Consider the following 27,611-nt stretch of genomic DNA (forward strand, 5'->3'; position numbering starts at 1 on the left):
ACACAAACCTGATGTCTTGTGTTTACAGGAAACCCATTTCTCCACTACATCCTCCCCTAAATTTTTTGACTCTAGCTATACCCGCTATTTCCTTGCCTCTTGGGACAGAAAAACCAGGGGTGTTGCTATATTACTCAAAAACTCTCTCCCTTTCCACCTAACTGATTCATATTCAGATCCAGAGGGAAGGTTCATTATTTTACAGGGGACCCTGCAGGGTAAAAAAACTCTGTATCATTAATAGTTATCTCCCTGCCACTACCCAGCTCCGGGTCTTTAAAATAATTCTAACAAAGCTTTCCCAAATCTCATACCACCACCTGATTTGGTGTGGTGATTTTAATATGGTTCTTGATCCAGCCCAGGACAGTAGCTCAGCTCAGAGATCTGATGTTTCCAAGAGGGATAGAATAAAAATTCTACACTTGATGAGTGAAAATAGATTAGTGGATGTGTGGCGGGAAGTCAACGGGCAAGCAAGGGGCTTCACGTTCTTCTCACCGGTACACAAATCGTACTCTCGCATTGACTTACAGTTAACGACAGCAAACACACTAACATCAGCTCTATATTCAAGACACGTCCCATCAGCATGGTCAGACCATGATTCCGTTCTGTCGGTCTTTAAATTTGATATTACCACGTCTGGCCTGTTTAAATGGCGCCTAAACGAATCCCTGCTCACAGACCCCACTATATCTTCCCAACTCAAAGAAGATCTTAAACTTTTTTTCCAAACTAATGTAACTAATGATTCCTCCCCTGGGAACATCTGGATGGCCCATAAAAAGTTCATAACCGGCTCCATAATCAAAATAGCTTCTACACGTAAAAAAAACAGATCAGCCCTCCAAAATAGACTGGAAACCAAACTGTTCAAGCTAGAGCAGGCTAATCAGCTATCAACATCTCGCTATCTAATAAAACAAATTTCAGATGTAAAAAAACAGCTGAGCACAATACTCACTGTTAAAACAGAAAAAAATCTTGCCTGGACTAGAGCCTCCTTTTATAAGCAGGCAAATAAACCCTCCAGAATGTTAGCACGCCAGCTACGCGCGCGAGAATTTTTAAATTCCATTCCCTCCATCAAGGATAACTCAGGACGCATATCAGCTCACCCAGAGGTCATTTATAAAGTCTTTTATGAATACTACCAAAAATTGTACTCCTCCCCTCAAACCACCCCCTTGAATTCCTTGAATTCCTTCTTACAAGGTATTACCCTTCCTAAAATTTCCGAATCTGCTATTCAGCAACTCCAGCCAGAAATCCTTCCTGAGGAAATTAATGCAATAATCAAAAAATTAAAAACGGGAAAGGCTCCGGGACCGGATGGTCTGTCAGCCCTTTATTACAAAAAATTTGGAGGTCTCCTTTTACCCCACATTAAAGATTTCTGCAACGCCCTTCTCTCAGGCTCCCAAATGCCCCCTGAGTTTTATGTTGCCCACGTAACTGTCATTCCCAAGCCAAAACGAGATCACTTATCAGTTAAAAATTACCGTCCCATTTCTTTATTAAATGTTGACTTAAAAATTTTCACGTCCCTTATCACCGATAGACTGAACAAATTACTCCCCTCGCTTATACATCGGGATCAGGTGGGTTTTATCCCGATGAGACAAGGACCTGACAACATACGTAGAAATCTCAACATCATCCACTCAGCGAACCGTACGCAGAAACCTTTAATGGTACTAGCTTTAGATATTGAAAAAGCTTTTGATACAGTTCTTTGGCCATATCTCTTTTCAGTGTTATCCAAATTTAACTTCCCTCAGAAGTTGATATCCTGCCTTCAACTAATATACGACAAACCATCAGCATACCTCAAACTCCCATCTACTAAACCGTTACCTATAAATATACAAAGAGGAACTCGTCAGGGCTGCCCGATGTCACCAGCATTATTTGCTTTAGCCATGGAACCGTTAGCTGCAGCCATAAGAGACAATCCTAACATATTAGGACCCACGGACCTTGGCGAAAAATATAAACTGAGCCTTTTTGCAGACGATCTTTTACTCACATTGTCTAACCCATACTCCACTCTGCCTAATCTATTCTCGCTTCTCCACACATTTGAAAAAATATCGGGTCTTAGGATCAATGTTGATAAGTCAGAGGCCTTATTTATTAACACTCCTAGGATAGATCAAGACAATTTGGTTTCACAGTTCGGCTTTACAAGAAAGGAACATTTCCTATCTTACTTAGGAATTAATCTCACGACTCATAAATCCTCTCTTTTTAAATGGAACTATTCCCCCTTAATTAAAAAATTCCAGACAGATATAGCAAAATGGTCTCGCTTAAAAATTTCATGGCTGGGCCGGTTACACACTATAAAGATGGTCACTCTGCCGAGATTCCTATACTTATTTAGATCACTCCCTATTACGATCCCTTTGAAATGTTTCCGAGACATCCAGTCAACTATTTCCAAGTATATATGGAATGGAAAGAGACCCCGCATTAAACAAAGCATAATGTTCCTACATAGGAAGCTTGGTGGAATGTCACTACCTAATTTCTTGTTATATTTCAAATCGGCTCAAATAGCTCAAATGGCCAAACTCTCCCCTAGCAGTAGTACTCCTAGATGGGTACAACTAGAATCCTACTTTCTGCAACCATACACTCTTTGTGGCCTTTTGTGGTCTACAATGAGACTCCCACCAGACATTCAGGTCACAGCTCCCTTCTCGGCCCTCTCTCTGATCATTTGGAGAAAGGAGAGATTTAAGCACAGTCTTCAATCTAAGTCTTCTCCCCTTACACCATTGTTTCGAAATCCTATGTTCCAGCCAGGATTGGAACCTGCATTGTTCTCCTGGTGGATTGGGAAGGGGATTACCATGTTAAAGCACCTCTGTACGCCATTTAATTTTTTGCTCACTAAACGGGAATTTGTACAATGTCATGGCCCTCTGACTGGAGAGGCTATGCGCATTAACCAAGTTTTTCACTTTGCCAGACAGATTCTGTCACGTGAGACCCCTTTTCGGCTCACCAGTTTTGAACAGAGGTATTCTGGAGATCCTATGGGTAATGGGATAATCTCGTTAATATACTCTACGATGAATGTCCCACATACATCAGGGAAACTAAAATATATGCTACAATGGGAGGATGATCTGGGGATTGTCTTGCCTCTGGAGACGTGGCACATATGTAGTGATACCCTGTCTAAAGGCAGACATCCTTAACTGAAACATCACTTAAAGTGCTACATAGGGCATACTATGTTCCAACAAAACTACATGCTATTTATCCACACATCTCTGAAAATTGCTTTAGAGGCTGTAATATCCCTGGGGATATGCTCCACATTTGGTGGAAATGTCCGATTGTTGAGACTTTATGGCAAGAAGTTAAATTAATTATCAACCAATTATTTGGCAAACCAATACCCATTGACCCCGCGGTGTTTCTATTGGGCAAGAAGCAACAGGGGTTTTCGAAGAATTTTCAGAGATTAGTGAATACCTTTTGTATGGCAGCTAAAATTCACATAGCAGCTAAATGGAGAACTCAGACACTATCCATTTCGATGGTGAGGGACAGAATGAATGAAATCTTACTGTGTGAACGAATCCAGGCAACTAGGAGTGACGACTTGAATGCTTTTTTTCAGATTTGGAACCCATGGCTCGACCTTGACCCCGGCGCTCCCCTGACTCGGGCCCTCATGCTGTCCCCCTGAATTTTTAATCTTTAATGGTCTCTATTAACTTAAATTGTTCTAGTGGGGGGAAGTTTGCTGAGGATTTAGATATGTGTCCGAATGCATGTAAAGCTCATTAACACTGCTAGTACGTTGAGATAAACCTGCGCACACCTAACTATCAACTCTCAATGTCATGATACATTGGATTGCCCCCCATATTTAAGTAGACTGTATTGGTGTTATTTCCCCTGCTGTTTTTATCCCTAGTCTGTTTTGTCTTGTCTTCCTTGTTTGGTTTATGTGACTGACCCTCCTTATGGATATGACTACCTTTAACCCCTTCACCCCCGGAGCTTTTTCCGTTTTCGTTTTTCGCTCCCCTCCTTCCCAGAGCCATAACTTTTTTATTTTTCCGTCAATTTGGCCATGTGAGGGCTTATTTTTTGCGGGACGAGTTGTACTTTTGAACGACATCATTGGTTTTAGCATGTCGTGTACTAGAAAACGGGAAAAAAATTCCAAGTGCAGTGAAATTGCAAAAAAAGTGCAATCCCACACTTGTTTTTTGCTTGCCTATTTTGCTAGGTTCACTAAATGCTAAAACTGACCTGCCATTATAATTCTCCAGGTCAGTACGAGTTCATAGACACCTAACATGACTAGGTTATTTTTCACCTAAGTGGTGAAAAAAAATTCCAAACTTTGCAAAAAACAAAACAAAACAAAATTGCGCCATTTTCCGATACTCGTAGCGTCTCCATTTTTCGTGATCTGGGGTCAGGTGAGGGCTTATTTTTTGCGTGCTGAGCTGGCATTTTTAATGATAGCATTTTGGTGCAGATATGTTCTTTTGATCGCCCGTTATTGCATTTTAATGCAATGTCGTGGCGACCAAAAAAACGTAAATCTGGCGTTTCGAATTTTTTTCTCATTACGCCATTTAGCGATCAGGTTAATGCTTTTTTTTTATTGATAGATCGGGCGATTCTGAACGCGGCGATACCAAATGTGTAGGTTGGGGTTTTTTTTAATTGATTTATTTTGATTGGGGCGAAAGGGGGGTGATTTAAACTTTTATATTTTTTTTATTTTTTTCACATTTTTAAAAACTTTTTATTTTTACTTTTGCCATGCTTCAATAGCCTCCATGGGAGGCTAGAAGCAGACACAGCCCGATCGGCTCTGCTACATAACAGCGATCATCAGATCGCTGTTATGTAGGAGAATTGCAGGTGTGCTGTGAGCGCCGACCACAGGGTGGCGCTCACAGCCACCGGCGATCAGTAACCATAGAGGTCTCAAGGACCTCTATGGTTACAATGGAGGAGCATCGCCGACCCCCGATCATGTGACGGGGGTCGGCGATGCGCTCATATCCGGCCGCACGGCTGGATGCGGTAGTTAAATGCCGCTGTCTGCGTTTGACAGCGGCATTTAACTAGTTAATAGCGGCGGGTGATCGCGATTTCACCCGCCGCTATTGCGCGCACATGTCAGCTGTAAAAAACAGCTGACATGTCGCGACTTTGATGTGCGCTCACCGCCGGAGCGCACATCAAAGCGGGGGTCCCGACATGTGACGTACTATACCGTCACATGTCGAGAAGGGGTTAAATTTCTGTTATGGTACTCTACAAACATCTATGTTCTTCTTTGCATGGAGGGTTGTTTTTGTTATATCTTGTTATGAAAAACTTTAAATAAACATATTGACACTAAAAAGCAAAAGAGAAAGCCATTTTACAAATTGTAACCATTTTGCATTGTGGGCTTGTCAATGTGTAAGGCTACTTTCACACTAGCGTTAACTGCATTACGTCTCAAAACGTCTTTTTTCAGAAAAAACGCATCCAGCAAAAGTTTTTGCTGGATGCGTTTTTTCCCCATAGACTTGTATTGGCGACGTATGGCGACGGATTGGCATACGTCGTGTCCGTTTTACGACGGATGCGTCGAAATTTGGCCACACGTCGTCGGCAAAAAACGTTGCTTGTAACGTTTTTTGTCTCCGCCTAAAAAACGTGTCGCGACGCATCCTGCGGCATACGTCGTTGGCTACAATGGAAGCCTATGAGCGACGGATGCGTCGGGACACGTCGTACGACGCAATGCAGCGCTGCAATACGTTTTTTTACACTGAGCATGCTCAGAAGCTGGATTTTGTTGCCAATTGGCCAGACACCCCCAAATCTATATAAACCTGGCCTGGGCCTTCAACCCCACATATGCCAGCAAGACCCAGAGAGAAGACTGCCAGCCACAAGACCCCAGCCAGCCACGTATTTAAGTGCCACGTATATAAGTGCCACGTATATAAGTGCCACGTATATAAGTGCCACGTATATAAGTGCCACGTATATAAGTGCCACGTATATAAGTGCCACGTATATAAGTGCCACGTATATAAGTGCCACGTATATAAGTGCCACGTATATAAGTGCCACGTATATAAGTGCCACGTATATAAGTGCCACGTATATAAGTGCCACGTATATAAGTGCCACGTATATAAGTGCCACGTATATAAGTGCCACGTATATAAGTGCCACGTATATAAGTGCCACGTATATAAGTGCCACGTATATAAGTGCCACGTATATAAGTGCCACGTATATAAGTGCCACGTATATAAGTGCCACGTATATAAGTGCCACGTATATAAGTGCCACGTATATAAGTGCCACGTATATAAGTGCCACGTATATAAGTGCCACGTATATAAGTGCCACGTATATAAGTGCCACGTATATAAGTGCCACGTATATAAGTGCCACGTATATAAGTGCCACGTATATCAGTGCCATGTATTTCAGTGCCACGTATTGCACTGAAATACGTGGCACTGAAATACGTGGCACTGAAATACGTGGCACTGAAATATGTGGCACTGAAATACGTGGCACTGAAATACGTGGCACTGAAATACGTGGCACTGAAATACGTGGCACTGAAATACGTGGCACTGAAATACGTGGCACTGAAATACGTGGCACTATGACTGTCAGAAAATGTTCATTAAACGGTTAGGGGTGAGGTTAGGGGTAGGGTTAGGGTTTGGATCCCTTTATCATCATCCGTAGTTCATTAATCGGATGTATCCAGAGTCGCCTACGTCTCCGTTGCTGCAGAAGCATCCTCCGTTTTTCCGCTGCCGCCTCCTTCTCCCGCACTATGATATCCAGGCAATTCGTCTCAAAGATAACGTCGGTAACCAAACTCGCAATCCTCCCAAGAACACCTTCCATCGCTGCCACAAAACTAAAACCCTCAAAGATGGGCTGTAAAAACAGTAACTATATAGTTTTCCATATTTTCCAGTAGCCAATCAAATTTGGGAGCCTCCCATTGTAAAAACGGATCAGTCGTAAAAACGGATGCAACGGATGGTAAAAACGGATGCAACGTATGCAACGCATCCAGTAGTTTCGACGGAAACGTTTAACGGATTTGCGACGGATCCGTCGAAATGCTGTATGCGTTGCATACGTTTTTCACTTTTTTGACGCATCCGTTTTTTTGGCAAAAAAACGGATTTGCGACGTAATGCAGTTAACGCTAGTGTGAAAGTAGCCTAATTCTAAACATAAGGTATAACAAATTTCAACCAATCAGCTAAAATACAGCTTCCTTACAAAGCCGTTTGCATAAATCTAGCCCACTTGTGTGCCCCTCGCTGTGATTATTGCCGATCACTTTCCTCTTTGTATCTCCATTCCTCATGTAACGGCCATCCCACAGGCAATGACTAATTCCACCTACTCCCCACACTTCAGGCTCACAGTGGCCGTGACTATTAATACGCCGATATATTACACAGTTTACTGACACATGGAGATGGTATCCTAACATAACCCTACTTTCCTCCATAATAAGGAAGAAAGGTGTCGCTCTAGCCTGTGGATTTGTGGGATCTGTTGGTATACACACAGATGAGCTTTATTATTCTGCAGCACTTATTTTCTATTTTTCATAACACAATCTGATTAAAAAAAATAAACAAACCTTCCAAATTGTGTAAATGCATTTATCACAAAGAAAAATGATTTAAGCAATAGGTCTTTTTCCGATAACATATTTTCCACTATAGAGGTCCTTTCACCAATTTTAGTATGTTAAACTAGCCACATCACAAAATAGTGACAGCAGAGCGAAGTAAAACTATTTTAACCCCTTCACACTGCAGCCCATTTTCATTTTTGTGTTTGTTTTTTGCTCCCCTTCTTCCCAGAGCCATAACTTTTTCATTTCTCCATCAATATGGCCATGAGAGGGCTTTATTTTTGCAGGACGAGTTGTACTTTTGAACCACACCATTGGTTTGCCATATAGTGTACAGGAAAGCGGGGAAAAAAATTCAAGTGCATTGAAATTGCAAAAAAGTGCAATTCAACTTTTTTTTTTTTTCTTTTTTACCATGTTCATCAAATGCTAAAACTGACCTACCATTATGATTCTCCAGGTCACTACAAGTTCGTAGATATCAAACATCCAAAGTTTGTGTAAAAAAACAAAACGTAATGTTCTGAGAGACCCGTAGCGTCTCCATTTTTCATGATCTGTGGCTTGGTAAGAGCTTATTTTTTTTGCGCCAATCTGATGTTTTTATTGATACCATTTAAGGTCGCCCATTATTGCATTTTATTGCAATGCTGAAGTGACCAAAAAAACTTTATTCTGGCGGTTTGACTTTTTTTCTCGTTACGCTGTTTACCGATCGGATTAATTATTTTTATATATTGATAGATCGGGTTATTCTAAATGTGGAGATACCAAATAGGTGTATTTTTTTTTTTATTCTTTTATTGTGAATGGGGGGTGATTTAAACGTTTTATTTTTGTAATATTTTTAAAAACTTTTTTTTATATATATATATATATATATATATATAACTTTTCACTTGCTTCAGTTGTCTCCATGGGAGACTAGAAGCTGTGATCGCTTGTGCTTCAGCCCTGGTCTGAGTAGCAGAAATGCTCATTTGCTATGGACGCCGACCGCTGGGTGACACTCATAGCAATCCGGCAATGACAACCACATGGGTCTGCTGCAGACCCCGGGTTCTCATGCCAACCCATCGGCAACAGCGGTCATGTGAGATGGGCAGGATTAGTGACGCGTTTCCTGCGCGATCATGTTAAATGTCGCTATCTGAGATTGACAGCGGCATTTAACTAGTTAACAGTCGCGGGTGGATCGCGACTCCACCCACGGCTGTTAGGGGCACATGTCAGCTGTTCAAATCAGCTGACATGTGCCGGGTAAGATGTGGTCTCTTCGCCAGAGCCCACATCAAAGGGGGAGATCCAACATGTGCTGTACATGTATGGCGCATGTCGTGAACGGTTTAATTTTTATTTTATAATTTCCGTTGCGGAGATATTATCTTGTAAAGTATAGCTTATATTTTATAATAAGCCTAGTGGGGCTTTACCACAGACTTTTCTCTGAGAGTGTGTTATTTTTTTCCTCTGTGTGACATTGACCAATGATAAGCAGGCGGTATTGTGACGGGGGGGAAAAAGAATGCACTTGGAAGATCAGATGTAATGGATCGACAGCTCAGTTCTCATTCCTGATCTCTGCAGCTATTGTGACTAGTACAGCAGACCTCGATGTGATTACAAACACTTTTGGCTTTCATCTCAATGCAATTGGTATGGAGGAAAGCATAGGTGTTGTGAAGAGAGCTGAAAATGCATAGGTATTTTGAAAATCTCTCAGTTCAGCTGTGCTTCCCACCACTCCCTGACTGACTGCTGTGAGATAAAAGCGGAAAGTGTTTGTAATCGCACTCAGCTGTGCGCTGTAGTACACAGTAGCTGCAGAGTGCAGGGCTGTCTATCATTTCATCTTATATTTAAAAAAAAAAAAAAAAAATTATTCTGACCCTCTGGGAACGTGTTGTTTTTTCCCATATTAACATTATGCAAGTGGATTGTAATATGTTAGCTGATAAATATCTTGTATTAGGGATCAAATTATTTCACTACATGATGTTCATTTGTTATAAATAATAAATGACTGACTAGCTACAATCTCATGACTCTGTCAAATAATGATGTGGAATAAATGTCTCAATTATTTATTATAAATTATAGTGCTTATGCACTATATCCTTTGTATGAACTAAATTACATCTGATCATTATGTTTGAGTTTTGACAAAGTGTTTGTAACTTTAGAAACTTTGTACTTCTAGTCTAAGTAAATCCAGTGAGCATAGTGGGGTCTGTATACTGTAAATACTCATTTTTTTCTCCCTTTTTCTCTGTAGAGTGCAAGCAGAATTAAACTTTGTTAAAGGAAACTCTTCTGAGGCTGTAAACTTTACCACAATGAGCTGTGAACCAGAAACTCCCAACGCTCCCCGAATTACAAATCGGACCAAAAATTCCCTTTCCCTTCAATGGAAGGTGAGTCGTGTCAAGCACAGGGAATGTCCGGACACAACCTGTAATAGCTGGTCAGTAAATTGGTAGTGGCCAACCTCTTTCCCAAAAACAGTGTTTATTACCTGCTAATGATGAGGAAATAGTTAGCAGAGCGTGTCTGTTGTAGTTACATTTACTATTGCTGATGAAGCATGATGTAAGTGGAACCATTGCTGTCAGGCGTGTGACATATAAAGACGATTGTTTTGCAGCAACAAGTAAGGAAATCCCTCAGATATGCCATCTGTTGTGTTATTATAACTCGAGCAAATGGATTTTATATGGAGGAGGGAAATCACACCTTTCACGATCTGTTCCATTGAATACGTCCTTTATATAATGGTAATGGCGCATTTCGTCTTGCAGCTTTGCTCAACACCTTGTGGTGCTCCCTGGCGGGATATTTCTAGCTCATGTAGTCTTTTCTAGACATGTTTTCTTTTCTCACCTATTCCATAATGAAAGGACGATGGCGGCAGCATGTTCAAACATCCCGAATTCTGCAGCTTTAGTCTTTATTTAAGTAGCTGAAAGTGATGTTTTTGGGTCTGTGAGTCATAACCTAATACTTAGCCGGCCATGTTTTACTTCCAAGAAGTCTTTAATGGCATTGTGAATCTGAGAACTGTGCTGGTTTATTTCAATTTCTTCCTACGTGTGGTACATGAAGGAACATTGTAAGGCTTGTCTCAAACTCATTCAATGGTTCCGCTTTAAAAACTTGACCAATGCAGTTGATATCTATTATTACATGGCCGTCATTCCAGTAACTCGCTGGTCATGTACTACTACAGTCCCCAACCTGTGGCTTGCGGGCCCAAGATCTCTGCGTCACCACTGTCTGCTAACTCGGTGCATTAGCGCAAGGTCTAGCAAACGGCTATGAAGGAAAGGTCTCCAGATGGTGACTTTTGTGAGTTGTCCTGCACAGGAGAGTGGATCTGGATGTGCATTTACTAGCAGGAGAGGTGGTGGGGATACATATGGTGAGCTGGAGATAGGGTGATGCTATTAGTTAGAGGATGTTGACGAGGGATGCAATAGTATGGTGGGAATGCATCATGCTAGAATTACGAATGAGGGCAAAGTGGGAGCCCCTATAAGGGAGAGGGGAACAAGGGTGTTTCTGTGGGGAAGTTTTGGCTGTCATTTAGCTGGTAAACTGGGCTCTGGGTAACACTACAATGGAGGAGGTTGGGTCTGCTGGATGGGGCTCATAGCCATCTCTCAGAACTCAATATGGCTGCTGAGGTAAGAAAGGTTGGGGATTAAAGATGTAGTACACAGGCAGGATCTCCCAGGTGAGGGGTGTTCCTTGTAATATCCCTTTTTTTTTTTTTTTTTTTTTACTCCTAGAAGCTGGGGTCCCCAGGAATGGGCCCCTCATCTGACATCCAGGAGTTGTTGAAATGAGACTACCCCTTTTAACGCATTAATCCCACTGCATCGCTGTATGTTACATCCATAGGATCTGCAAGGAACACATATGAAAAATAAATATTTGCAGTAGTTTATGATTTGTCTTTTATCTTTTTTTTTCAGGTTTCATGTGATAATGGATCAAAGATACACAATTACCTTTTAGAATGGGATGAAGTAAGTTAGACACCATATTGTCCAACCTGGGACACACTATATTTCTTTTAGTAGTTTTTTTTCATGTCCCTGGCTGCAGTGAGTGTTGTTGAATTTACGTCCACTGTATTAAAGTGTTTCTTCTCTTGATTAATGACTGTTGCATGTAACCAGAAGCCTGCCATCGCCGACATGGAAGAGCAGAGGGGAAGGGTTGTTAGGCCTTTAAGGCAGAGAACTCAGGGGCCAACTACACAGCACTTGTGGGGGCAGCATGTACCACTGTAACAGACTGCATCTGGGTGTCCGTCTCCAGTAGGTGTACACTCCCAAAACTGATGTACGTCAGAGCGCACGTTTGCTCTGTCAACACCATGATAGTCTATGGCACTGTCTGCACATACGTCCGTGCCCTGTTTTGCAGAGGGTTCGGACATGATCCCTGATGTGGCCACTGAACAGATTAAAAACCGATATTATGAGCCTAAGCCTTTCAAACCAATATTGTTAAATGATTCTTAGTCATGCCTTACAATATTATGGCTGCATAATTATCGTGTGTACTGCAGCCAGATATGTGGAATATCTGTTGACAGCCCGGTGTTTCGCTGCATTTTAATTATGCTTTGGTCCCTTTAGATTCACAACAATTCATTGGCATTGGAGCTGTGCAGTACTATAAAGACTCAATGTGGCGGCAGCATCTTCTAGTGCAACTTCATTACACCAAAAATGTATTATATCACTTTAAGGGATTTTACTGCAAATTCTAAGACATTATCTCGGTAAGGCTATGTGCCCACGTTGCAGAAATGCTGCGGAAATGTCCGCAGCATTTCCGCAACTCCCTGCCGCGGGTAAAAAGCATGCAGAATTTGCATGCGTTTTCCTGCAAAGCAAAAGCGTTTTGCAAGCGTTTTTAGCTTACAGAATGCTTGCAATTTTCCAAGCGATTTGAAGCATCGCTTGGAAAAGTGATTGACAGGTTGGTCACACTTGTGAAACATAGTGCTTGAAAAGTGTGACCAACTTTTTACTATTGATGCAGCCTATGCAGCACCAATAGTAAAAGATAGAATGTTAAAAATAATAAAAAATACGGTTATTCTCACCTTCAAACGGCCCCTGATCTCCTCAGCGGTGCTCCCGGTACGCTCCGTTCCCAGGGATGCATTGTGCGAAGGACCTTTGTGACGTCACGCTTGCGCAGGGCCGGCCTTTGCCCTGTGCGACCTGTGCGGCCGCACAGGGCGCCAAGGCTTACTAGAAGGCATAGGGCGCCGATTTGAGCCTTTGATTTAATTAGCAGTTAATCATCGGCTGGCCCGAGGGCGCTCGCACCTATTGTGGCGCCCGCCGCCGCTGTCCCACTCCCAGCGGGCGCTCGGCTTTGTTAATCATCGGCTGGCCCGAGGGCGCTCGCACCTATTGTGGCGCCCGCCGCCGCTGTCCCACTCCCAGCGGGCGCTCGGCTTTGTGCATGTGACGTTATGTCACACGCACAAGCCTTTCTCCCCGCCGGGCAGGGACAGCATGTAGGGAACTTTAGTTCCGCCTACTGCTGTCCCCAGCGGGGAGAGATTGGCTGTGTGCACAGCGTGTGACATGACGTCACACGTCCCTGGGCGCCGCCGCTCTGTTCCCGGAAAGGAAGAAGAGAACAGAGCAGAGGAGGACCGAAGAGCTGAGCTGCGCCTGTGTTCCGTATGGCTGCCCGCCTGCTTTCTGTGCACAAGACCTGTGATGAGGTCACAGGAGGGGAGGAGTCAGGGGTCACATGATCGTGACCTCCGAAGTTGTGCTGGTTGGCAACTTGCCGCTGCAGGATGAGGTAAGTAATGGCTGTGTGTGGGGTCAGGAGGTGTACAGTGTGGATGTAGCAGAGCTGTGTGTGTGCGAGGTGTGGGGAGCGGAGCCGTGTGTGTGCGAGGTGTGGGGAGCGGAGCCGTGTGTGCGAGGTGTGCAGAGCGGAGCCGTGTGTGTGCGAGGTGTACGGAGCGGAGCCGTGTGTGTGCGAGGTGTACGGAGCGGAGCCGTGTGTGCGAGGTGTACGGAGCGGAGCCGTGTGTGCGAGGTGTACGGAGCGGAGCCGTGTGTGTGCGAGGTGTACGGAGCGGAGCCGTGTGTGCGAGGTGTGCGGAGCGGAGCCGTGTGTGTGCGAGGTGTACGGAGCGGAGCCGTGTGTGTGCGAGGTGTGCGGAGCAGTGTGTGTGCGAGGTGTGCGGAGCGGAGCAGTGTGTGTGCGAGGTGTGCGGAGCGGAGCAGTGTGTGTGCGAGGTGTGCGGAGCGGAGCAGTGTGTGCAAGGTGTGCGGAGCGGAGCAGTGTGTGTGCGAGGTGTGCGGAGCGGAGCCGTGTGTACGGAGCGGAACCGTGTGTGCAAAGTGTACGGAGCGCAGCCGCGTGTGTAGGAGTAGCTATGTGTGGCCATTATATGGTACGAAGTATCATGTGCGGCCAATATACGGTACGGAGCATCATGTGCAGTCATTATACAGTATGGAGCATCATGTGCGGTCATTATACAGTATGGAGCATCATGTGCGGTCATTATACAGTATGGAGCATCATGTGGGGTCATTATACAGTATGGAGCATCATGTGCGGTCATTATACAGTATGGAGCGTCATGTGTGGCCATTGTACACTATGGAGCGTCGTGTGTGGCCATTGTACACTATGAAGCGTCGTGTGTGGCCATTGTACAGTATGGAGCGTCGTGTGTGGCCATTGTACACTATGGAGCGTCATGTGTGGCCATTGTACAGCATGGAGCGTCGTGTGTGGCCATTGTACACTATGGAGCATCGTGTGTGGCCATTGTACACTATGGAGCGTCGTGTGTGGCCATTGTACAGTATAGAGCGTCGTGTGTGGCCATTGTATAGTATGGAGCGTCGTGTGTGGCCATTGTACAGTATGGAGCGTCGTGTGTGGCCATTGTACACTATGGAGCGTCATGTGTGGCCATTGTACAGCATGGAGCGTCGTGTGTGGCCATTGTACACTATGGAGCGTCGTGTGTGGCCATTGTACACTATGGAGCGTCGTGTGTGGGCATTGTACAGTATAGAGCGTCGTGTGTGGCCATTGTATAGTATGGAGCGTCGTGTGTGGCCATTGTACAGTATGGAGCGTCGTGTGTGGCCATTATACAGTATGGAGCATCGTGTGTGGTCATTATACAGTATGGAGCGTCGTGTGTGGCCATTGTACAGTATGGAGCGTCGTGTGTGGCCATTGTACAGTATGGAGCGTCGTGTGTGGCCATTGTACACTATGGAGCGTCGTGTGTGGCCATTGTACAGTATGGAGCGTCGTGTGTGGCCATTGTACAGTATGGAGCGTCGTGTGTGGCCATTGTACACTATGGAGCGTCGTGTGTGGCCATGTACACTATGGAGCTTCGTGTGTGGCGGGGGGGCGGGGGGGAATGGGGGGATTCATTTGTGGAATTTACAAAGTCTTACATGTTTCTAGTTACTTATCACCTGCTCACCTCTGCCACCCTAGGTTTAAATGAGTAGATAGATGGTGATAGATAGTAGCCTGTGGACTGCACTAATAAGACCTTTGGTCCACACCTAACCTTTCCAGGGAGGAATAGCATTTGTCAGGCAAGATGAGCCCTAAGAAAGCGTCTGGTGCACAGAACAGGAAGCGAAAGGCCTTAGCAGAGCAGGCAATTCAAAAGCAAGCAGGGGCTTTAAAAAGACTGTTTGTAAAATCTTCTGAACATGGTGGTGGCACCAATGTACCGAGCACTGCTGAGGAATCGACTTCAGATGTTCCGCAGCAAGAATGTGAAATAAGGAGTGGTATGGACACAATTCCATTGGAGCCAGGAGAACCGTCAACGTCATTGCAAATTGCACACGGCACCTGACCTGCTGCCACCCATCCGGAACGCCTCTCCATTCTGGCCGTCATCTCTGCGCTCCGATTGGCTGTGAGCGTCAGGCAGACAGCCAATCAGAGTGCAGGGGTGACTGCCAGCGAGGAGAGGCGTTGCAGACGGACGGCAGCAGGTGGGGTGCGATGCGGACCGGAAGTAAGTGAGCGGCAGGTATGCCGTTCGGGGGTTTGCGAGGACACCCAGATGGTGGGGAAACCCTTAATGGGATGCCCCTGACTCGATAGGGCTGTAGACCGAGAGTCATTTTTTTAAACTTTTGGACCGCTTTAAAGCACTTTATAACTCCCGTTATTGCAGTATTAGTGTATTTGGATATTCTTAAAGTGTTTTGCAGGGAAACACAAGTTTTCTAAGTAAACGTGTTGTCAATACTAAAGCGTTATTGTTTTCTTTCAAAGTTTGGGGGGGGGGGGGGGCGCCGTCTTGCAGTCTCGCACAGGGCGCCTTTTGGGCTAAGTCCGGCCCTGCGCTTGCGTTACTGCTACATCATCCCAGGTGATTCGCGTAATGCATCCCTGGGAACGGAAGCCGCCACGTGCACCACTGAGAGCCGGGAGGACTCCGGGGGCCATCAGAAGATAAGTATATCCCTATTTTTTATTTTAATTCTCTTTTTTTTTTTTTACATGAATATGGATCCCAGGGCCTGAAGGAGAGTCTCCTCTCCTCCAAATCCTGGGTACCCATCCGCACATGAAGCGCTCACTTTACGAATGGTGGACATAGCCACATGCGTAAAGTGAACGTTTCAATGCAATCCTATGGCGGCGGAATCGCCGTGATTCCGTAGAAATAATGAACATGCTTCGGATTTTACCGCTATGCAATTCCACAGCGGGAAAATCCGCAGCATGGGCACAGCAACTGTGGAATCCCATGGGATTGCATGGGAATGCGTTTTTTTGCATTTTTTAAGCATTTCCACTGCAGCAAAAACACGGCTGAAAAGCATAAAAAACGCAACATGGGCACACAGCCTTAATCATCTATAGTGCAGCTTAAAGTTTTGATATGCTCTATATTACCAATAATGCTAATAACACAGGTCAACAAAGAAAAAATTTTTTTCTGGTGTCCAAAATATTTTAATGAATTTGGGGTATTTTTGGGGTGCTGATTCTGAATATGCTATCAGTTTTGCCAGATTGGCTCAAGTTTTTGACATTTTTGGTATCTTATTTATAGCACTTGTTGGTAAATGCGACGCATCATCTCATTAATTTCTTTGGATTAGTACTTGAACTGAGCAGTTCTCAATATAGTTTTGTGTTAATTAGTGTTCTAAAAGTTTGTTCATAGCTTGATTTTTACACTAACTTTATGTTGTTGTCTGTTTTCCAGTGAAAAGCATGAACTCATCAAGAAGAAGTTGTCTTAACGATCCAGACTCATTCTGTTACATTTGTGGTGAATACACACTGCCAAAACATAGAAGAAACATAACAGACTTCGTAAAAAAAGTGTATTTTGCCTATTTTGGGGTTATGCTTGGGGACCAAGACAAGTTTTGGGCACCACACATAGTGTGCAAAGCATGTATCGAATTATTACGAAAATGGAGCAAAGGACAAAGAAAAAGCTTCAAATTTGGTGTTCCAATGGTGTGGAGAGAGCCAAAAAATCATCATGATGACTGTTATTTCTGTGCAGTGCAAGTGCAAGGATTCAATAAGCATAAGAAACGAAAATGGGAGTAACATAGAATCTGCAAGAAGGCCTGTCCCTCATTGTGAAGATGTGCCTGTACCTGTGTTTACCATAAATAACAGTCATCATGATGATTTTTTGGCTCTCTCCACACCATTGGAACACCAAATTTGAAGCTTTTTCTTTGTCCTTTGCTCCATTTTCGTAATAATTCGATACATGCTTTGCACACTGTGTGGTGCCCAAAACTTGTCTTGGTCCCCAAGCATAACCCCAAAATAGGCAAAATACACTTTTTTTTACGAAGTCTGTTATGTTTCTTCTATGTTTTGGCAGTGTGTATTCACCACAAATGTAACAGAATGAGTCTGGATCGTTAAGACAACTTCTTCTTGATGAGTTCATGCTTTTCACTGGAAAACAGACAACATAAAGTTAGTGCAAAAATCAAGCTATAAACAAACTTTTAGAACACTAATTAACACAAAACTATATTGAGAACTGCTCAGTTCAAGTACTAATCCAAAGAAATTAATGAGATGATGCGTCGCATTTACCAACAAGTGCTATAAATAAGATACCAAAAATCTCAAAAACTTGAGCCAATCTGGCAAAACTGATGACATATTCAGAATCAGCACCCCAAAAATACCCTAAATTCGATGAAATATCTTTGGCACCAAAAATGCTGTTGACCAGTGTAATAATACTGCCTGAAAATACAAGGAGGAGACCAAGCATTTTCAAAGCTGTATTTTTAGTTGTGTGGGATTTTTTTGTTTTGTTTTCGACCAAATCCTTAAATTATGTTTTGAAATATTGGTAAAGTTAAAAAGTTCACTTAGTACTTTACTAGTACATGATGTTTATAATAAGTCCCAGAATGCGCGGTGCATTTCAGCATTCTATGATTTAAGACAAAATGTCCATGCTGACCCCTGTCCTTCTAAGAGTCTTTGCTGCCACTTAAAAATTGGAATTGGACCATGCAGCATGGAAGAAGGTAGCTTAGTCTGATGAATCCGATTTCATTTTTATTTCTTTCATATTCAAAGTTTTATTAGTTTAAATTGACAAATACAAGTACAATAAAGAATATAGCAAACCTATTTCAAGAATATACAATAAACTACATGAACACCGGGAGTATAATTACTATCATGAATATAAAACAGCAATTCACAAATTGGAAAGCAGAACACGAGTTGTGCAAGCATCCCCTTAGATCAAGTAATTAATGTCAAAATTGCCAGAGTTATCAATTTCAGAAAGGAAGAATAAAATAATTAAGGGAAGAAAGGGAGAAGAAAAGAAAAGGCGTCTGCAAGGGTTGGAGATCACAGCACAATTAAAACTATTGGGGAAAATAGATGCCTCGGGTGGAAGTAAAGCTCAAATAGGACACGAGTTGGATATAAGAGTAGAGATGATTGAAACTCAACAGTAAAGCTCTGCGTCCGTACCGAACACCTATTGTTCAGTAACAGATATCGAACACGGACTTCACCAGGAAATCCGTGTTACTGTTTGGGTTCGGCCCCCAAACTCCGGGTGTTTGTCGCACTGTCATGTGCATGACAGAACGGCAAACACTGATTCTGATCGGTGGTAAAATCATTACATCCAGTCAGTGAGTCACTGTTCCACGCTATCAAATGACGGCGTGAGCGCTCAGCTGTGATCGGAGGTAAAAAGCTTACCTCCGGTCACTGGCATCAGCTGATGGGACTACTGCTCCCATCAGCCTACGCCTGCTGCCGCTATTAACAGCGAGAGTAGGAGTGGCTGATGAGAGTATTCATCAGCTGGCGCATGCACTCTAAATAAATAAATAAATAAATAAATAGGCTTCCCTGAATTATTGATAACCAGCCAGGCAAAACTGACAGCTGGGGATGCAACCCTCTGGGCACTTAAATAATATTAGGTAAGGTGGTTTTATTGTAATTGATTATGGGGTATATATTATAAATGTGCTTTTTTGGTTGGGTTAATTTCAATTTTTCTTGAATATTTTCATCAGGGTAAAGGATGTGAAGAATTCTGCCAATGTTACTATGGACTTCAGAGACAGTTTAGAGTAACAAAATTGTCTCCAGCAATGGGGTACACCTTCAGACTTGCTGCAAAAAATGATATGGGCATGAGGTAAGGACCTGTCCATATAGAATAATGCAGATGCTCTTCCAGGTCCTTGCTGTGCTCATAGGTGAATGTTTCCGTTTTTTATTTCCTTTCTCAGCGGTTTTAGTGAAGAAGTTCTGTTCTACACCTCAGGCAGTGCTCCGACAGTGCCAGCAAGTCCAGTACTCAATAAGGCTGGAATTAGCTGGTTGTCCCTGCAGTGGACTAAACCCTCGGGTACACCGTCTGATGAAGGGATTTCTTATATTTTGGAAATGGAAGACGAAACCTCGGTATGTTTGAGTAAGAAATAGAAATGACTAATCTGATTAATATAAGTAATTTAGGGAATAAATATAAAAAAATATATCTTTTAAAGTTGTCCTAATGACGTTAAGGGTTTGTCTGATATTTCTGGGGGTGGAGCTGTGAATTTCGTTTGATGTTCTGTCGAATTGGATTTACTATATAAACCTGCTGTGTTGCACCATTTTGTATGGTTGAAAATGACCTGTGACTGGTTGAAACGTCACATCCGGTGTATCGCAGAATCAAGATGTTTTGAACCTCTCATCACCTGCTGGACGCTGCCTACTATTTTCATTTGAAGGGAACCTGTCACCAGGTTTGGCCGATACGAGATACGGCCATCGCCTTTCAGGGCTGATATACAGCATTATAGAATGCTATTAGCAAATATATCCACAGTCACATTACAGGTACATATAAACTAATGAAAAAAATGGACTACATGGGCAGGATAGAAGGTTCAGTACATAAAACAACATAAATGATATAAGAAAAAATGTTGTCAGAGAAATAAATATATACACACCCTAACATTTTTTTACTGAAAATTACCGTACCTATAAAGGCATTAAAACAATGATACAGGAAAGATATATATCTTTGTACCGTGTTAGCCAGTAGATACAAAAATATTTAGCATTGATAGTCCTCAGTGGTTGATTTCTTTTAATGGCTAAATGAAAAGATGGTAACTAATTGCAAGCTATCGAGACTACACAGGTCTCTTCATTAGGCAAAGACTAAAAGAAATTCTGAAGAATCACATATTTATGCACAACAGAGCACAGAAAGAAATAATGCAATATTATATATTATATTGCATTATTTCTGTGCTATGTTGTGCATAAACATGATGAAGGGACCTGAGTAGTCTAGAAAGCTTGCAATTTGATACCTTTTAATGGCTAACTGAAAAGATGGTATCAATCACTGAGGACTCTCAATTCTAAATATTTTTCTATTAAAACAATAGGAAGCCGCTAGGTGGCTCGACAACCCTCATAAATAGCTCAGTAACAGGCAGGTATCAGTATAGCCACTGTTGGAATGCCTAATTAGTAACTGTCAGTGCATTGCTTCAGTTCCTGTGATGAAGCTCCTGAAGGGTTAATAAACCTCTTAAATGTGGTTTTGAGCACCTTGAGATGTGCAGTTTTTAGAATGGTGTCACTTTTGGGTATTTTCTGTCATATAGACCCCTCAGTCACTTTCAAATGTGGGGTGGTCCCTAAAGAATGGTTTTGTAAATTTTGTTGGAAAAATTAGAAATAGCTGATCAACTTTTAACCCTTATACCTTCCTAACAAAAATATTGTTTAAAAAATGTTGCTGATGTAAAGTCGACCTGTGGGAAATGTTACTTATTAACTATATTGTGTGACATATCTGTGATTTAAGGGCATAAGTATTAAAAGTTTGAAAATTGCACAATTTTGAACACTTTTGCCAAATTTCCATTTTTTTTTTTCACAAAAAAATGCAAGTTATATCGAAGAAATTTTTACCACTATCATGAAGTGCAATATGTCACGAAAAAACATTCTCAGAATCAGTGGGATCCGTTAAAGTGTTCTAGAGCTACAACCACAAAAGAGGACACTGGTCAGAATTGTAAAATTTGGCTTGGCCATTATGGTCAAAATTAGCTCGGTCAGTCACACTGTTGTCTTATTCCTTTGGATGTACTGTTACACTATTTATTTGAAACTATGTATGTGCAAATATATGCCACCGGCGGTTACTAATTAGCATTTCACCAGTGACTATACTGATACTTACCTGTTACTGAGCTATTTATGCAGGTTGTGGAGCCACCTAGTGGCTTCCCATTGTTTTTATAGGTAATTTTCAATAAAGATGTATATGTCTGTCCATCGTTTATCAGAATGGTGGTCTGCTTTGGTTGGATATGTAACCACTGCAGCCAATCACTGGCCACGGCAGTGACCAATACGTACTTACAGGAGCTAGTAATTGTTAATCTAGAGAGGGCAAAAACTACAGAAATCTTCTTGGGACCCAGTAGTCCTTAAAATAGGAGTGTCAGGTACAGTAGGGGAATTGTTGCTTCTTTATTTAGCACCATTTTTAGTGTTTTGTTTTAAATTAAGGGTGATATATTGAGGTCCTTTTTGCAAGCAGTACCTTCCAACATGTGAATATTTAATGTACATAGGTAATTATCTTGGCTTTAGAGCAACCCTAAGGCAATGTTCAAATGTTGCTTTTTTGCTGCTGTTTTTCTGTAGCCAAAACCTGATTTTGTGTGTGTAAAAAAGCTGCAGATAAAAAGCAGGTTTTGCTGCGTTTTAAAAAAGCAGCAGTTTTTTCCATTGTCGGGGGAAAAAAAAGCCTGTGCACAAAACCCAACGTGTGAACATAGCCTAAAGGTGTGGATCGCTTTCCAAAATCCTCAGTGACACATGAGTTATAAAATGCAGCTGTTTCCTTCCTGGAATCCATAGTTCTCCAGTGTTTGGCTGCAGCGGTCACTTGTCCACACGTTACGCCATAAATGGCTGATGGTTGGGTTGCTTACCTTCATTAGCCATCTCCTCTGCTATTGTCATTGCCAGAAAAAAACAATGTAGAGTACAGGGCTAGGCCTTCTCTATTCATTCTCCATCTGGGTGCGGCGTCTAGTATTTGCCTCCTTTAAAGGGGTGTCCACCATAATTACAATGAAGGTCCAGGGGGTGCATAACGATGAAAAAAAATTGATTCCCTATTATTATTATATACTTTTGCAGTATGCATGTCCCTTTCTTACTGCTTCCATAAAAATTTGTTGTGGTGGCGTCACATTATGGCTGCAGCCTTCTCATTCTGTAGAAATAGGAAACAACCACAGGTTTCAAAAAGTGAAATGTGGCACTGGGTATAGGCCAGTAAGCAGTGTACATGGCCATTCTACCCCTTTCATGACCTATATGTGAGCTGGTTGGGGAGGACGCCAGGTGTCGGACCCCACTGATCTCGTATTGATCCCTATCCGATGGATTGGTAATCCGTGTCAGTCCAGGACAACCCCTAAGATCTTTCTCTCCTGGCAGTGCAGCATAGTCCGTGTATACAGCAGCACTGACCGACTCCATGTATACAGCAGCTCTCGTCTGATCTATGGGTACAGCCGTATTATCCTGACCATTGTAGGATCGTGCTGATACACTAATTTCTTACCATAATATAATAACATTACGTGAGAAGGACATTGCATTGCTTGGCAACAGAAGCGATAATTATTCCATTCTCTTACACATTAAATTGAATTTATTGAAGTTATTAGTAAACAGCGGATGTTATGAGGTGAGACCGTCATGTTGTCAGCAACTCTGGTCAGATCGAGATATACATTACTTCACAATATGTCCACTACGTCCCACGTTTTACATTTTATCAGTATATGAAGACCATAATCTGCCCAAACCTAATCCTCAAGTTGTGTGGTCTGTGGCTGTAGATTGTTGCCCCATTTAAAAAAGGAGGATGAGAAGTCGATAGTCAATCCATAGATTATTTTTGTCTATCTACCTACATAATAATTGTTGTTTTTTTTTATTTATGAAGCTGCATTTTTGCAATAAGTTTGAGTCATCTTATTGTTTTATTTTCATAGGGCTATGGATTCAAGCCAAAATATAATGGAGATGATCTTACATTCACAGTAATGAACCTGAGGCGCAGCACAAAATACAAGTTCAGGGTACGTGCGTTCTCCTGTATGTTTTGCTCTGTATCGAGGTCATTTGAGCCATTCCATCAGAGGCTAGTCACAATTTAAATGCCAAAAGGACTGTATGAGTACTGAAATCTGGAGCATTTATGGCATATCCTCCGGATACGGCATGTAATAGGATAGCCATATACTGCTGCACGCTTAGCATTTATTCAGCCCACCGTTCGGTCCTGATTCACTTACATGCCATTTATAGGACAAGGGGAAGCAGCTAGATGGTGGGAATGGTTTATTTCTAGTTGAAACATAAAAATTTGAAAGGTAAAGACTAATAATTGTGAGCCATATTTGCCCTTGCTGTGACGCTTTTATTGTCTGTGGATCCCATTGACATTATTAGGCTCCTCCAGTCAGATTGTAATGTGTCTGGCCATTTGTACTTAATGAAAGGTAGATATGACGCTGATTATTTCCAGCTTCCTCTTCCATCTCGTAGCTCTATCAGAGGTGCAGAGAGCTGAGAGAGCTGTGTTGATGGCCCGGGTAATTTTCTTTAACTTTAAAAATAAATATATACTGTTTTTTTGTTGTTCCAGTTAATTGTAGAACCTGGAGCCATTAATAATCACCATATCGGATATGAGCACCAGATAAATAAGATTTAGGTAGCATCTCCTGTTTACGCTCTGTTGGTTTAAAGCAACACTAAATACAGGTCCTTCTCAAAAAATTAGCATATAGTGTTAAATTTCATTATTTACCATAATGTAATGATTACAATTAAACTTTCATATATTATAGATTCATTATCCACCAACTGAAATTTGTCAGGTCTTTTATTGTTTTAATACTGATGATTTTGGCATACAACTCCTGATAACCCAAAAAACCTGTCTCAATAAATTAGCATATTTCACCCGTCCAATCAAATAAAAGTGTTTTTTAATAACAAACAAAAAAACCATCAAATAATAATGTTCAGTTATGCACTCAATACTTTGTCGGGAATCCTTTGGCAGAAATGACTGCTTCAATGCGGCGTGGCATGGAGGCAATCAGCCTGTGACACTGCTGAGATGTTATGGAGGCCCAGGATGCTTCAATAGCGGCCTTAAGCTCATCCAGAGTGTTGGGTCTTGCATCTCTCAACTTTCTCTTCACAATATCCCACAGATTCTCTATGGGGTTCAGGTCAGGAGAGTTGGCTGGCCAATTGACCACAGTAATACCATGGTCAGTAAACCATTTACCAGTGGTTTTGGCACTGTGAGCAGGTGCCAGGTCGTGCTGAAAAATGAAATCTTCATCTCCATAAAGCATTTCAGCCGATGGAAGCATGAAGTGCTCCAAAATCTCCTGATAGCTAGCTGCATTGACCCTGCCCTTGATGAAACACAGTGGACCAACACCAGCAGCTGACATGGCACCCCACACCATCACTGACTGTGGGTACTTGACACTGGACTTCAGGCATTTTGGCATTTCCTTCTCCCCAGTCTTCCTCCAGACTCTGGCACCTTGATTTCCGAATGACATGCAAAATTTGCTTTCATCAGAAAAAAGTACTTGGGACCACTTAGCAACAGTCCAGTGCTGCTTCTCTGTAGCCCAGGTCAGGCGCTTCTGCCGCTGTTTATGGTTCAAAAGTGGCTTTACCTGGGGAATGCGGCACCTGTAGCCCATTTCCTGCACATGCCTGACTCAGTCCACTGCTTCCTCAGGTTCCCCAAGGTCTGGAATCGGTCCTTCTCCACAATCTTCCTCAGGGTCCGGTCACCTCTTCTCGTTGTACAGCGTTTTCTGCCACATTGTTTCCTTCCAACAGACTTACCATTGAGGTGCCTTGATACAGCACTCTGGGAACAGCCTATTTGTTGAGAAATTTCTTTCTGGGTCTTACCCTCTTGCTTGAGGGTGTCAATGATGGCCTTCTTGACATCTGTCAGGTCGCTAGTCTTACCCATGATGGGGGTTTTGAGTAATGAACCAGGCAGGGAGTTTTTAAAAGCCTCAGGTATCTTTTGCATGTGTTTAGAGTTAATTAGTTGATTCAGAAGATTAGGGTAATAGGTCATTTAGAGAACCTTTTCTTGATATGCTAATTTATTGAGACAGGTTTTTTGGGTTATCAGGAGTTGTAGGCCAAAATCATCAGTATTAAAACAATAAAAGACCTGACAAATTTCAGTTGGTGGATAATGAATCTATAATATATGAAAGTTTAATTGTAATCATTACATTATGGTAAATAATGAAATTTAACACTATATGCTAATTTTTTGAGAAGGACCTGTATAGGATAAAACTAGCAAAAAATCTTCTCTCAATCTCCTCTTTTGAGTTTTAAAGCTGGCCATACATTTTTAGATAGTGGTTGGTCTTACTGGCCTTCCCCGTATGGTTCGGCCAAGCATGCACATTTTTTTAAATAGGGAGAAAAGGAGTAAGTCACTGCAAGACACACCATGTAAAGCTTTTCTCCTTTGTGAGCAAATGGTTAATGTTATAATTGAGAAACCCTATCCTTTAATCCTCCAACATCTACATCACAGCGAGAGAATAGGCACAGAGAGTGACAGAAGGTGCTGCAGCTTTCTAGTAAGTCTTTCTATAATTCAAGGGCTGGATTCACAGCTTTACTGGTTAGTACTGCTGTATAATGCCATCCATGCTGCTTCTGAATATGTACTATATAGATACAGGGGAGCAGGACTCCGTCAAGTCTGTGAGTTCTGTATGTGGGAGACATCAAAGCAGCTATGCTGGTAAAAAAAAAATACAGGATAGAGGTCATATCATGGTCAGGAACTGTGTTAATTCTCAAGGGCACCCACAACCGCTATTTCTGAAATGTCACTGGAAAGGTCAGGTACATGTAAAGACCCTTTTCATTCTCCATTTTCCAGCTGAAAATAGTAGAGATCAATGGGAAATTATAACTTGTATTCTGTTTTCTGTAATTTCCTTAAAGGTTAAGCTTTTTTTTTTTTTAGTATTCTATAGATATTAAATTGCTTTAGTTAGACCGCATGAAAATAAGAAAGTTTGCCATTTATTTTCCTTTTCGATCTTATGTCCTTTTCCTTAAGTGAGAGCTTTTATCTTTCATAGTGTACAGCTGGCTTTCATGAAGCTCAGCCACTAGTGCCTGCTCAGACCTTGGCCAAGAGTGCAAAATAGTTACATTTCAGGAAATATATTAACTCCTAACATACCATCCATCTCTCCCCAGCCCATTGATTTCTGAAGATCAGTTAGATGCTTGTCTCAGCCCCTGACAAGCTGCTGTTACAAATCTGTCAAAATCACCAACCCCCACCATCAGCTGGTCTCAGAGCAGGTCTCCTAATCAGAGCTCTCACTTTCCTGAGTGGTGTGCTTGTCCAAATTCCCTGTCATCTCTGTGTAAATATGGTGATAGCTATTTACTCTCCAGAGCAAATCACTGATAGCTTAATGTGTTATTGCAGAACGTATGCTGAGCTTTTTAGTTCTCCTAATTTTACAGCTCTGCTCTTCACCTGAACTGTCACTCAAGGAAGAGAGCCCGGCCTGTCACAAACCAAGAGACTGGAAAGCTGTATGCTGTTTGAGACATCTTGGGAATAACCCTTTTAACCTTATGTACAAAAATAACACTGGAGCACTTTCTTTATCCGACTTAGTCTGCCCCATGTAGACCAAATGTTCCTGGAAGTTGCATGCAAGCAAATCTTTTGTTACATTTATTATCGAAGTTCTATTATCTGCTCTGCAGTGTTAGTACAGCTAAGGATTGTGCACCTGTTAGTTATGTCTTCCAATATTCAATCTGGAACCCTAATTCTAGGTTATTGCATATAACTCAGAAGGGAAGAGCGGTCCAAGCGAGGTGGTGGAGTTTGTGACCCTTCCAGACAGGCCTGGTGCACCATCAAAGCCTACTGTGAAAGGAAAGGTCCATGCACAAAACTTCCGCATAGCTTGGGGTAAGTGCTGCTGGTTACATTTGTCTTAGGTTTTATCTGAGCAGTTTTGAAGTATTATACCTACCGTAATTATGCCGTATTCTGTATGAAGTAGAAACGTAACTTTGTAAGTACATAGCATTACTTATTACTATTGAGCTTGTTATATCCCATTTACAGCTTTGCAGGTTGACACTGATCAAGGGTCCAATAACCCAAATTACCAGCAACATAGGGAAAAAATAATCTGTATTACTTGGTTTTAAATCCACTCTTTTGCGGGCATTCAGCCAAAAAGATAAAGTCAGAAATCTC

At 42.2% G+C, this 27,611-nt stretch overlaps 1 protein-coding gene and 1 long non-coding RNA gene across 6 annotated transcripts in view; one reads left to right on the plus strand and one right to left on the minus strand.

The window, feature by feature from the left end:
- The window catches only part of FNDC3A (fibronectin type III domain containing 3A), a 381,088-nt gene that overhangs the window by 292,470 nt on the left and 61,007 nt on the right, over nt 1-27,611 (plus strand). For all 5 annotated transcript variants that reach the window (XM_077298073.1, XM_077298074.1, XM_077298077.1 and 2 more), the window contains 6 exons: nt 9,948-10,086; nt 11,647-11,700; nt 19,264-19,388; nt 19,483-19,657; nt 23,290-23,376; nt 27,179-27,317. In XM_077298073.1, the coding sequence (XP_077154188.1) occupies nt 9,948-10,086; nt 11,647-11,700; nt 19,264-19,388; nt 19,483-19,657; nt 23,290-23,376; nt 27,179-27,317 (719 nt within the window). The remainder of the gene's footprint in view (nt 1-9,947; nt 10,087-11,646; nt 11,701-19,263; nt 19,389-19,482; nt 19,658-23,289; nt 23,377-27,178; nt 27,318-27,611) is intronic.
- Nucleotides 11,432-12,859, minus strand: LOC143817027 (uncharacterized). The gene is made up of 3 exons (XR_013224045.1): nt 12,792-12,859; nt 11,683-11,857; nt 11,432-11,575 (listed from the first exon to the last, which is right to left on the minus strand). It is a non-coding gene; the product is annotated as an uncharacterized LOC143817027 (long non-coding RNA).

Source organism: Ranitomeya variabilis, chromosome 3, assembly GCF_051348905.1.
Source record: "Ranitomeya variabilis isolate aRanVar5 chromosome 3, aRanVar5.hap1, whole genome shotgun sequence".
Taxonomy (NCBI): Eukaryota; Metazoa; Chordata; class Amphibia; order Anura; family Dendrobatidae; genus Ranitomeya; species Ranitomeya variabilis.